This window comes from Pristiophorus japonicus, chromosome 23, assembly GCF_044704955.1.
Source record: "Pristiophorus japonicus isolate sPriJap1 chromosome 23, sPriJap1.hap1, whole genome shotgun sequence".
NCBI lineage: Eukaryota > Metazoa > Chordata > Chondrichthyes > Pristiophoridae > Pristiophorus > Pristiophorus japonicus.
In genome coordinates, this window is record NC_091999.1 from 25,515,613 (window position 1) to 25,528,302 (window position 12,690).

Genomic DNA, 12,690 nt, shown 5'->3' on the forward strand with positions numbered 1-12,690 from the left:
GTCATACGGGAGACCACGGTTCAATTCCCTAACGGGGAGGCTGCATTTTACAAAAGGCAGAATTTTGCTTCTGTTTCTTGGTATAGATTCTTTTTAAAAAGTTCCAGGGCAATATAGAGCAGCAAAAATACAGCCTCTTCCAGATTTTTAGCAAACTGTGACTTTTCACTAGTCTGTGGCCGTCTGCTGCACAGAGATGGATGGTTGAGTTTTAACTGAGTAACATTAAAAAAGGCAGCGAGCCAGTAGTCGTGGCCCATTGGTTAAGGCCATAGACTAAAAATCCATTCGGGTTTCCCTGCATAGATTTGTATCCTGCCGACTCCGTTTCTCAGCATATTTCATTCTGTTTGACAATTTAACCAGTCCCTGCAAAACTGATTTTGAGATAGACGGAACAACGTCCCACACCTTTCAATGCCGCCGCTATTTTCTTTCTTTCATTAATCTGCAATATTCACGATACATACGGATAGAAAATCGCAAAAATCAGCCAAAGTTGCGACAGTGATTCAGCCTGTCTATCCCTCGAGATGTCTAAGGAATCTGTGCATGTCCGTTGGTGCGTGTAAATTTTGTGTGTGTGTCTCTGTGTCTGTCTATCTGTAAAAATGTCTATGTGTATGTGCAACTGTCTGTGGAAATCATCACCGTGAATTTGGTATGTCCTGGAAATTAAAAAAACGACTTGGTAAAGTAATATGGCTGTGAACTTTTGTCTCAGCTTTGGTTCAGTGGCAGCATTCTTGACTGAATCAGGAGTTTGTGTGTTCAAGTCGCACTCCTGAGACTTGAGCATATAATCTTGGCTAACACTCAACTGCTGCATTTGGGGAATTTTGCATTGTTGAAACTGTTGACTTTCGGATGAAATGTTAAATTGAAGCTCAGTCTGCGCACTCGGGTGGTTGTGAGAGGTCCCAGAGCATTACTCGAAAAAGAATAGGAGAGTTGCCCCCGTGTCAATATTCCGAAAAATGTTCGGAAATGCTCCCTGAAACCCGATGTGTTTGTGTGTGTCTGTGGAGGTGGAGTTGAAGCCCAGATTCTCACATAGACAGAATCCAATCGCTGACAGCACCAGGATGGCCGAGTGGTTAAGGCGTTGGGCTTAAGATCGAATGGGTTTATACCCGCGTGGGTTCGAACCCCACTCCTCGTAATTACTTAATTAAACAGTGATTTCTCCCATTCTGCTCAGTGATAACTGATTTTCATCTGTTGCATTTGCATTTTTCTGCAGCTCGGTGACAATCTGAGCAGATAATGAAATGAAATTGTGAAATGTATCTGTATCGCTCAGTCTCTGCCTCTCGCTCTGTCTTTAGAGAGCTGTATATGAATTTGTGTGTTTGTGTCTTTGTCTCTCTCAGTCTGCCTCTCTCTGATTCACTCTGTCTGTCACTGTTTCTCTGTTTGTCTCTGCCTCTCAATCTGTCTCCTTCACACGGTATCCAGTTCTGTTCCAATGGGATTCTGTCATACTCTCTGTCTGACTGTCTCGTTCTTTCCCATCATCTCTGTCTTTGCCTGTCTCTGCTCGTCCCTGTCTCTAACCTGATGAGTATTTCCATCAATTTCTGTTGTTGTCTCGATGTCTCTCTCTCTCTATTTATCTTTCTCTCTATCTGTCTCCCTCTTTGTCGCTCTCCTTGTCCCTGTCTTTCTCTCACTCTTTCCCTCCCTCTCTTTATAAATCACAAAAACACATCTCTGTATATGTATATGTTTGAGTCTTTGCCTTACTCAGTCTGACCCTCCCTCTCAGTCTCAAACTTTCTGTCTCTCTCTGTCTCTACCTCGCTGTCTGTTTCTCCCTGTTTTGCTGTTTGTCTCTGTCTCTCAATGTGCCTGTCTCTTTCTCACGGTGTCCAGTTATTTTCCAATGGGATTCGCTCAGTCTCTCTGTCTGACTGTCTCACTCTTTCCCATCATCTCTGTCTATCTATGTCTCTGCCTGCCTGTCTCTCTTTGCCTGTCGCTGGTAGTTCCTGTCTCTAACCTGCTGAGAATTTCCAACATTTTCTTTTTATTTCTTTGTCTCTCTATCTATCTGTCGCTCTCTCTCCATCTGTCTCTCTCCTTGTCACTTTCTCTATGATTGTCTTTCTCTCACTCTTTCCCTCTTTCTCTTTATAGATCACACACACAGATCTCTTTAGATGTATGTGTTTGAGAGTCTTTTTCTCACTCAGTCTGCCTCTCGTTTTCAGTCTCACACTTGCTGTCTCTCGTTGTCTCGATCTCGCTGTCTGTCTCTCGTGTTTGTCGGTTTGTCTCTGTCTCGCAATGTGTCTGTCGACTTCTCATGGTGTCCAGTTCTATTCACAGCTCGAATATTGCTTTGACAACACCCACGCGCATAAATTCCTCGTGGGAAAGTGGTGAATATCCCCGCCTGTCTCACGGGAGACCACGGTTCAATTCCCTAACGGGAAGGCTGCATTTTACAAGAGGCGGAATTTTGCTTCTGTTTCTTGGTATAGATTCATATTAAAAAGTTCCTGAGCAATATAGAGCAGCAAAAATACAGCCTCTTCCAGATTTTTAGCAAACGGTGACTTTTTCACGATACTGTGGCCGTCTGCTGAACAGAGATGGCTGGTTGAGTTTTAACTGAGTAACACTTAAAAAGGCAGCGAGCCAGTAGTCGTGGCCCAGTGGTTAAGGCAATAGACTAAAAATCCATTCAAGTTTCCCCGCATAGATTTGAATCCTGTCGACTCCGTTTCTCAGAATATTTCATTCTGTTTGACAATTTAACGAGGGCCCTGCAAAACTGATTCTGAGATAGACGGAACAACGTCCCACACCTTTCAATGCCGCTGCTGTTTTCTTTCTTTCATTAATCTGCAATATTCACGATACATACGGATAGAAAATCGCAAAAATCAGCCAAAGTTGCGAAAGTGATTCAGCCTGTCGATCCCTCGAAATGTCTAAGGCATCTGTGCATGTCCGTTGGTGCGTGTAAATTTGTGTGTGTGTGTCTCTGTGTCTGTCTATCTATAAAAATGTCTATGTGTATGTGCAACTGTCTGTGGAAATCATCACCATGAATTTGGTATGTCCTGGAACATAAAAAAAAAGACTTGGGGAAAGTAATATGGCTGTGAACTTTTGTCTCAGCTTTGGTTCAGTGGCAGCATTCTTGACTGAATCGGGAGTTTGTGTGTTCAAGTCGCACTCCTGAGACTTGAGCATATAATCTTGGCTAACACTCAACTGCAGCATTTGGGGAATTTTGCATTGTTGAAACTGTTGACTTTCGGATGGCATGTTCAATTGAAGCTCCGTCTGCGCACTCGGGTGGTTGTGAGAGGTCCCAGAGCATTACTCGAAAAAGAATAGGAGAGTTGCCCCCGTGTCAATATTCCGAAAAATGTTCGGAAATGCTCCCTGAAACCCGATGTGTTTGTGTGTGTCTGTGGAGGTGGAGTTGAAGCCCAGATTCTCACATAGACAGAATCCAATCGCTGACGGCTACAGGATGGCCGAGTGTTAAGGCGTTGTACTTAAGATCCAATGGGTTTATACCTGCGTGGGTTCGAACCACACTCCTGGTAATTGCTTAATTAAACAGTGATATCTCCCATTCTGCTCAGTGATAACTGATTTTCATCTGTTGCGTTTGCATTTTTCTGTAGCTCGGTGACAATCTGAGCAGATAATGAAATGAAATTGTGAAATGTATCTGTATCGCTCAGTCTCTGCCTCTCGCTCTGTCTTTAGAGAGCTGGAAATGTATTTGTATGTTTGAGTCTTTGTCTCTCTCAGTCTGCCTCTCTCTGATTCACTCTGTCTGTCCCTGTTTCTCAGTTTGTCTCTGTCTCTCAATCTGTCTCCTTCACACGGTATCCAGTTCTGTTCCAATGGGATTCTGTCATACTCTCTGTCTGACTGTCTCGTTCTTTCCCATCATCTCTGTCTTTGCCTGTCTCTGCTCGTCCCTGTCTCTAACCTGATGAATATTTCCATCATTTTCTGTTTTTGTCTCGAAGTCTCTCTCTATTTATCTTTCTCTCTATCTGTCTCCCTCTTTGTCTCTCTCCTTGTCCCTGTTTTTCTCTCACACTTTCCCTCCCTCTCTTTATAAATCACACAAACACATCTCTGTATATGTATGTGTTTGAGTCTTTGCCTCACTCAGTCTGACCCTCCCTCTCAGTCTCAAACTTTCTGTCTCTCTCTGTCTCTACCTCGCTGTCTGTTTCTCCCTGTTTCGCTGTTTGTCTCTGTCTCTCAATGTGCCTGTCTCTTTCTCACGGTGTCCAGTTGTGTTCCAATGGGATTCTCTCAGTCTCTCTGACTGTCTCACTCTTTCCCATCATCTCTGTCTATCTATGTCTCTGCCTGCCTGTCTCTCTTTGCCTGTCGCTGGTAGTTCCTGTCTCTAACCTGCTGAGAATTTCCAACATTTTCTTTTTGTATCTTTGTCTCTCTGTCTGTCTGTCGCTCTCTCTCCATTTGTCAATCTCCTTGTCACTGTCTTTATCATTGTCTTACTCTCACTCTTTCCCTCTTTCTCTTTATAGATCACACACACAGATCTCTTTAGATGTACGTGTTTGAGAGTCTTTTTCTCATTCAGTCTGCCTCTCGTTATCAATCTCACACTTGCTGTCTCTCGTTGTCTCGATCTCGCTGTCGATCTCTTCAAATTTGTCGGTTTGTCTCTGTCTCTCAATCTGTCTGTCGACTTCTCATGATGTCCAGTTCTATTCACAGCTCGAATATTGCTTTGACAAAACCCATGCGCATCAATTCCTCGTGTGAAAGTGGTGAATATCCCCACCTGTCACACGGGAGAACGCGGTTCAATTCCCTAACGGGGAGGCTGCATTTTACAAAAGGCAGAATTTTGCTTCTGTTTCTTGGTATAGATTCATATAAAAAAGTTCCAGAGCAATATAGAGCAGCAAAAATACAGCCTCTTCCAGATTTTTAGCAAACGGTGACTTTTTCACGATTCTGTGGCCGTCTGCTGCACAGAGATGGATGGTTGAGTTTTAACTGAGTAACATTTAAAAAGACAGCGAGCCAGTAGTCGTGGCCCAGTTGTTAAGGCCAGAGATTAAAAATCCATTCGTGTTTCCCCGCATAGATTTGAATCCTGCCGACTCCGTTTCTCAGCATATTTCATTCTATTTGACAATTTAACCAGGTCCCTGCAAAACTGATTCTGAGATAGACGGAACAACGTCCCACACCTTTCAATGCCGCTGCTCTTTTCTTTCTTTCATTAATCTGCAATATTCACGATACATACGGATAGAAAATCACAAAAATCAGCCAAAGTTGCGACAGTGATTCAGTCTGTCTATCCCTCGAGATGTCTAAGGCATCTGTGCATGTCCGTTGGTGCGTGTAAATTTTTGTGTGTGTGTCTCTGTGTCTGTCTATCTGTAAAAATGTCTATGTGCATGTGCAACTGTCTCTGGAAATCATCACCATGAATTTGGTATGTCCTGGAACTTAAAAAAAAGACTTGGGGAAAGTAATATGGCTGTGAACCTTTGTCTCAGCTTTGGTTCAGTGGCAGCATTCTTGACTGAATCAGGAGGAATCATTTTTGATGCAGCGTGTTGTTGTGATCTGGAATGCAATGCTTGAAAGGGTGGTGGAGGCAGATTCAATAGTAACTTTCTAAAGGGAATTCGATAAGTACTCTAAGGTGGAAATAGCACGGTTCCGAGAGGAGAACAGGGGATAGCTCTGTCAAAGAGCCTGCACAGGCACGATGGGCCGAATGGTTTACTTCTGTGCTGTATCATTCTCTGCTTGGCCCTCGGCCTCCTACTTCAGATTGGAGCAACCCCTTGGTCATTTTACTGGAGCCGGTCAACCAGTGGCTCATTTGCTCCTCCATGATGTTTCCGTGTAACTCCGAATCCCATCTTCAAACCGGGAGCCAAAATCCAAATTTAACCCGACCGTTGATCATCCCTTGTGGCATGGTCCACATTCACCACCTCTGAAATGATTCACAACATTTAACGTGTCTTTTACAATCTGCTGCTTGTTGCATGTCCGATTCTGAATGGGTGGCTCCCATTAAACACTCCGTCACCACCTATCCCGCAGGCTATAAGCTCATCCCCGACTGTCACTTAGTGGCTCCCATTAAACGCTCCCTCAACACGTTTCACGCAGGTTCTAGACAGACCGCGGCTCTCACTGAGTGGCTCCCATTAAACGCTCCCTCACCAACTATGCCGCAGGTTATAAGCTCACCCCCGGCTGTCACTGAATGACTCACATTAAAGGCTCCCTCACCACCTATCCAATGAGTTATAGACTCACCCCCAGCTCTCACTGAGTGGCTCACACTAAACGCTCCCTCACTACCTATCCCACAAGTTATGGACTAACACCCGGCGCTCACTGACTGGCTCACACTAAACGCTCCCTCACTACCTATCCCACAAGTTATGGACTCACCCCCGGCTCTCATTGAGTGGCTCCCATTAAACACTCCCTCACCACCTATCCCACAGGTTATGGACTCACCCACGGCTCTCACGGAGTGGCTCACACAATACTCTCCATCACCTTCTATCCCACAGGTTATGGACTCACGCCCAGCTCTCATTAAGTGGCTCTCATTAAACGCTCCCTCACCACCTTTCCCGCAGTTTATAGGCTCCCCCCCGGCTCTCAACGAGTAGCTTACACTATACGCTTCCTCACCACCTATCCCGCAGTTTATAGGCTCATCCCCGGCTCTCAAGGAGTGCTTACACTATACGCTCCCTGACCACCTATGCCACAAGTTATAGACTCACCCCCGGTTCTCACTGAGTGGTTCCCATTAAACACTCCCTCACCACCTATCCCGTAGGTTATAGACTCATCCCTGGCTGTCACTGAGTAGCTCCCATTAAACGCTCCCTCACCACCTAACCCACAGTTTATGGACACACCCCCGGCTGTCACTGAGTGGCTCATGTTAAACGCTCCCTGAACACGTATCACGCATATTATAGACTGACCACGGCTCTCACTGAGTGGCTCCCATTAAACGCACCCTCATCAAGTATTCATCAGGTTATAAACTCACCACCGGCGGTCACTGAATGGCTCCCATTAAACGTGCCCTCACCACCTATCCAATGGGTTATAGACTCACCCCCAGCTCTCACTGACTGGCTGAGACTAAACGCTCCCTCACCACCTATCCCGCAGTTTATAGTCTCACCCCCGGCTCTCACTGAGTGGTTCCCTTTAAACGCTCCCTCACCACCTGTCCAATGGGTTATAGACTCACCACCAGCTCTCACTGAGTGGCTCACACTAAATGCTCCCTCACCACTTGTCCCGCATTTTATAGACTCACCCCCGGCACTCATTGAGTGACTCCCATTAAAATCTCCCTCACCACCTATCCCGCATTTTATAGACTAACCTCGGCTCTCATGGAGTGGCTCACACTATACGCTCCCTCACCAGCTATCCCACAGTTTATAGGCTCACCCCCGGCTCTCACTGAGTGCTTCACATTAAATGCGCCCTCACCACCAATCCCACAGATTATGTACTCGCACCCGGCGCTCACTGACTGGCTCCCATTAAACGCTCCCTCACCACCTATCCCACAGGTTATGGACTCACCCCCGGCTCTCACTGAGTGGCTCCCATTAAACACTCTCTCACCACTTATCGCGCAATTTATAGACTCACCCCCAGCTCTCAAGAAGTGGCTCACACCACACGCTCCCTCACCTTCTATCTCACAGGTTATGGACTCACCTCTGGCTCTCACTGAGTGGCTCCCATACAACGCTCCCTCACCACTTATCCTGCAGTTTATAGGCTCAACCCAGCTGTCACTGACAGGTTCTCTGCAGTGCCGCCATTACAGTGATACTGGATACCATGACACTGTCTAATGGTCAAGGAACAACTGGACCGAGTGCTGGGAGTTGTGCCCTGACCAACATTTGTCCCTCAAACAATATCACAAAGGTGCAGTTTGCTGGTCAATGATCTCATTGCCTTTTTTCACCGCCCATTAGCAGAATGGCTGCTCCATTAACCAGATAGCAACAATCGTAATTTGGAGTCATTCCATATGGGAATTTTACGATTCTCCTGAGGTGTAAATAGCAGTCGATCGCACTCTTTCTACCATCAATTTTCAAGGTGACATTATGTTTAGCTTGTCCTATTTAATGTTGGGATAAATTATTCATTAACTATTAGTTTATGTCTGTTCTTTACTATGGTCAGTTTCGCTCTCCTTCTCTTTTTGTGCCGAGTTCAGGCGATTATAGCTTCAAGTCTTCGAGCAAAACGCTTTCCCTGCGATTCCATATTGTTCCGTATTTAGTAAAGCTCTGCTGATCTGGCAAATTGATTGGTTTCCATCAACTGATCAGGTAATGAACTCAGAAACCAAGTCCAGTCAAACTAAGACTTTGAATGGCTATGGAGGCTGGGTCACTGAAGATAATTAAGGCGGAGATAAACAGATTCTTGAGCGATAAGTGAAAGAAGGTTTCGGGGGGTTGGGCAAGGAAGTGGAGCTGATCCATGATCAAATCAGCCATGATCTTATTAAATGGCGGAGCAGGCCCGGGGGAGCGGGGTGCGGTGGGAGGCAAATGGCCTACTCCTGCTCCTATTTCATATGTGCTTATGTTCTTATGATGGTAGTCTGATGTGTAATTTCCATTTTGCTCCTTTTTGCAGCGAACATCGCGGCGATTGTGATCCTGTCCCGAGGAAGGTGCGGTCTCTCCAGGTGTATCACTCGGTACCTGGTGTTCATGGCGGTGACCGATCTCCTGGTCATTATCACCGCTGTGATATTGAATAGAATTGGTGGTATCTATTTCCGGAATAGCATTCTGTCCACCACACCAGCGTGCAGCATCAGCACTGTGCTCATGTATTCATCAAGAGACAGTTCTGTCTGGTTAACGGTCGCGTTCACCTTTGATCGATTTGTGGCCATTTGTTGCCAGAAGCTGAAAACAAAATACTGCACCGAGACAACGGCGGCTGTGGTGATAGGAGCGGTCTGTGCCCTGAGTTGTTTAAAAAACATCCCTTTCTACTTCACGTATGAGCCATTGTTTACTATTAATAATGTGGCCTGGTACTGCAACATAAAACTTACTTTTTATGTTTCACCCGCTTGGACAGCGTTTGACTGGCTGGACCTTATTCTAACCCCATGTGCACCGTTCCTCCTGATGTTACTGCTCAATGCTGTGACCGTCAGATACATTCTAGGGGCTAGTAGGGTCCGCAGGAGTCTCCGGGCCCAAAACAATGGAGCGAGTCAGAGTGATCCAGAGATGGAGAGCCGGCGAAAGTCCATAATTTTACTCTTCACCATCTCGGGAAGTTTCATCCTGTTGTGGTTGACGTATGTTATCAATTTTCTCTATGTCCGAATTGAAAACAATAATTATTTCAATGACCCCAAATTTATTCTGCAGGAAAGTGGAAACATGCTTCAGCTCCTAAGCTGCTGCACTAACACGGTTATTTATACAGTGACTCAGAGTAACTTCAGACAGCAGTTAAAGAACGCGCTGAAATATCCATTGAATCTAGTTGTTAAATTACTTCTATAACGAAACTAGCTATTCCAGCACTCAACCTCCATTAAGCTCTGCACTGTAGTCTTTCGTTCCAATTCTCCAAACCCGCTGGTCATTCCTATTCTCCACAGTGGAAACATACACTTTATCACCCAATTTAATGTTGTAAACTGATTTATTTTATTTCCAAGTGACCCGTCATGTCCTATGGATGCTGTCACTTACCTTAGTGCAGTAAGTCAGTTGTATCTTTAGGAATAACTTGGTTTTTGAGGTGGATGCACTCAGCCGTGGTAGCCCTCTTGCTCAGTTAGAAGAATGTGGGTTCAAGTCCCATTACAGGCTGACCCGCCAGTGCAGCACTGATGGAATGCTTCTTTGTCAGATGGTGCTGTCTTTCAAGTGAGACTTTAAACCGAGGTTCCGTCTTCCCTCTCAGGTGGATGCCAAGGATCTGAGTGTATTATTTTCAAGAAGTGAGTAAATGTTCTGCCGATGCCCTGACCAATGCTTATCGCTCAACAAATATCTCCAAAACTGATTATCTGCGCCTGTATTTATTTCTCGGTAGGTGGAACTTTGCTGAGTGCAAATCCGCTGCCACGTTTCCCTGCATTAGAACAGTGACTACACTTCAATATAAAGCACCTTGGAACCTCCCTGGGTGTGAAGCTCCATGGAACCTTCTTGGGAGTACATCGCCTTGGATCCTCCCTGGGAGTAAAACACTTTGGAACCTTCCTGGGTGTAAAAATTTTTGGATCCTCCCTGTGTCTGAAATACTTTGGAACCTCCCTGGGAGAAAAACAATTTGGAACCTCCCTGGGTATAAAACACTTTGGAACCTCACTGGGTGTAAAGCTCCAGGGAACCTCCCTGGGTGTAAATCGCCTTCGACCCTCCTTGGGTGTAAAACATTTTGAAACCTCCCTGTGGGTGTCAAACACTTTGGAACCACCCCCCATCCCGGGTGTAATGCTCTTTGGAACCTCCTTGGGTGTAAAACACTTTGGAACCTCCCTAGGTGTAAAACACTTTGGAACCTCCCTGGGAGTAAAACACTTTGCAACCTCCCTGGGTGTAAAACACTTTGGAACCTCCCTGGGTGTAAAACACTTTGGAACCTCCCTGGGTGTAATGCTCTTTGGAACCTCCCTGGGTGTAATGCCCTTTGGAACCTCCCTGGGTGTAATGCGCTTTGGAACCTCCCTGGGTGTAATGTTCTTTGGAACCTCCCTCGTTGTAAAACACTTTGGAACCTCTCTGCATGAAAACACTTTGGAACCACCCTGGGTGTAAAACACTTTGGAACTTGCCTGGCTGTGAAACACTTTGGAACCTCCGGGTGTAAAACACTTTGGAACCTTGCTTGGTGTAAATATCTTTGGAAACTCCCTGGGTATAAATCTCTTTGGAAGCTCCCTGCGTGTAAAACACTTTCGATCCTCCCTGGGGATACATCTCTTTGGAAACTCCCTGGATGTGAAGCTCTTTGGAACCTCACTGGGTATGAAACACTTTGGAACCTCCCTGAGTGTAAATATCTTTGGAAACTCCCTGGGTGTAAATATCTTTGGAACATCTCTGGGTGTAAAGCACTTTGGAACCTCCCTCGCTGTAAAGCTCCATTGAACCTCCCTGGGTGTAAAGCCCTTTGGAACCTTTCTAGGTGTAAAGCACTTTGGAACGTCTCTGGGTGTAAAGCCCTTTGGAACCTCCCTGGGTGTAAAGCGCTTTGGAACCTCCCTGGTTGTAAAGTTCTTTGGTACCTTCCTGCATGTCACACTCTTTTGGTCAACCCTCGCTGCAACGCCCTTTGGAGCCTCCCGATAGGTTGGACAGACAAGTTAATTACTGCTCCCAGATGAGAACAGCTTCGTTGTTCTATCCTCCTAGTGCCCACCGCTCAGCCGCAGTCCTTTGTCCGTACAGCTGAGATTGGACATTGCATCAGGAAAGGGAAAAGGATTGAAACTGCAGCGAGTGAGTTGTGTCCCGAAAATGGAATACTGTTACTTTGCCTCTAGCAGAGATAAGCTATAATTTTATTATCCCTCTTTCGTTCTCCTTTTTACCAAATTTGCTGTCTCCACTTTAAACACAAGTAGCTGTATCCATTAATGAGAGAGCTACAGGCCCGAATCTTAAACATAACACTGCCAGCTCACTTGGATGTACAAAATGTCCCTCGTTGTTTTCACTTGGAATAGCCTAAACGGGCAAGGAATAATTGCTCCATTACTGATACAGTAAATATAAGAAAATATATTCTCCATCGTTAGTTCTAGCGAAATTGAAAGAATGTTTGTACAATATTTCGCTAGAAATCTCCGAAAAATAAAACTGTAAAGTGTCTACACACAAAAGTGGGACTACATCTCGGTCGCAGCTTTTTCGTAATGTTGTTCTGTTGCATTAATCGTTGATTAATGTAAACAGCACGCACTTTTACATCGCAATCTCTGCCTGTTGTAATTTGAAGAACAACTCTTCAGTCTTACATGTGATGAACCTCCCCTATCCATTCCAGCTGCCTCTGTTCCAATGAAATGATAAGAATATATACACTGAGACTGTGAAATAGGAATGTGAAGGGTAAGTGTTAGAGAAAACATGGTGATGTACTGGGCCAACTGATTACCAGGCACTGACTGGCACTTCTTCAATGTATAAATATACACTGTGAACTTTATGGCTTTAAAGGAATGTTTGCAATTCACCAAATCAACACGTTTCTCTTCCGTGTCTATTCGCTGATACCAAAAAATAAATGCTTCGTGTCATTCTGGCTAATATATCATTCCTCTTGCGCGGAGCACAACAACAATAAATTACATTTATTCAGCGCCTTTAACATAGTAAAGAATCTCAAGGCACTCCACAGGATCTTTATAGAACAAAATGTGACAACGAGTCACTTAAGGAGATATTAGCGCAGGTGATCAAAAGTTTGGACAAAGAGGTAGGGTATAAAGAGCGTGTTAAAGAAGGAGAAGGCGTCAGAGAGGCGTAGATGTTTAGGGAGGGAATTAGAAAGCTTATGCCTTTTCAGCTGAAGGTACAGCTGTCAAAGTTTGAGCGATTAAGAACACAAGAAATAGGAGCAAGCATAGGCCATTTGGCCCGTCGAGCCTGCTCC

General features: G+C 45.2%; 1 protein-coding gene and 1 non-coding gene across 2 annotated transcripts in view; both read left to right on the plus strand.

The window, feature by feature from the left end:
• The window catches only part of LOC139235447 (probable G-protein coupled receptor 139), a 68,125-nt gene extending 58,541 nt beyond the window's left edge, over positions 1 to 9,584 (plus strand). Inside the window, exons 2-3 of the mRNA XM_070866558.1 lie at positions 4,592 to 4,668; positions 8,692 to 9,584. Of these exons, the coding sequence (XP_070722659.1) occupies positions 4,592 to 4,668; positions 8,692 to 9,584 (970 nt within the window). The remainder of the gene's footprint in view (positions 1 to 4,591; positions 4,669 to 8,691) is intronic.
• trnal-uaa (transfer RNA leucine (anticodon UAA)) lies at positions 1,080 to 1,162 on the plus strand. Its single transcript has one exon. It is a non-coding gene; the product is annotated as a tRNA-Leu (tRNA).
• Positions 9,585 to 12,690: the final 3,106 nt, after the last annotated feature.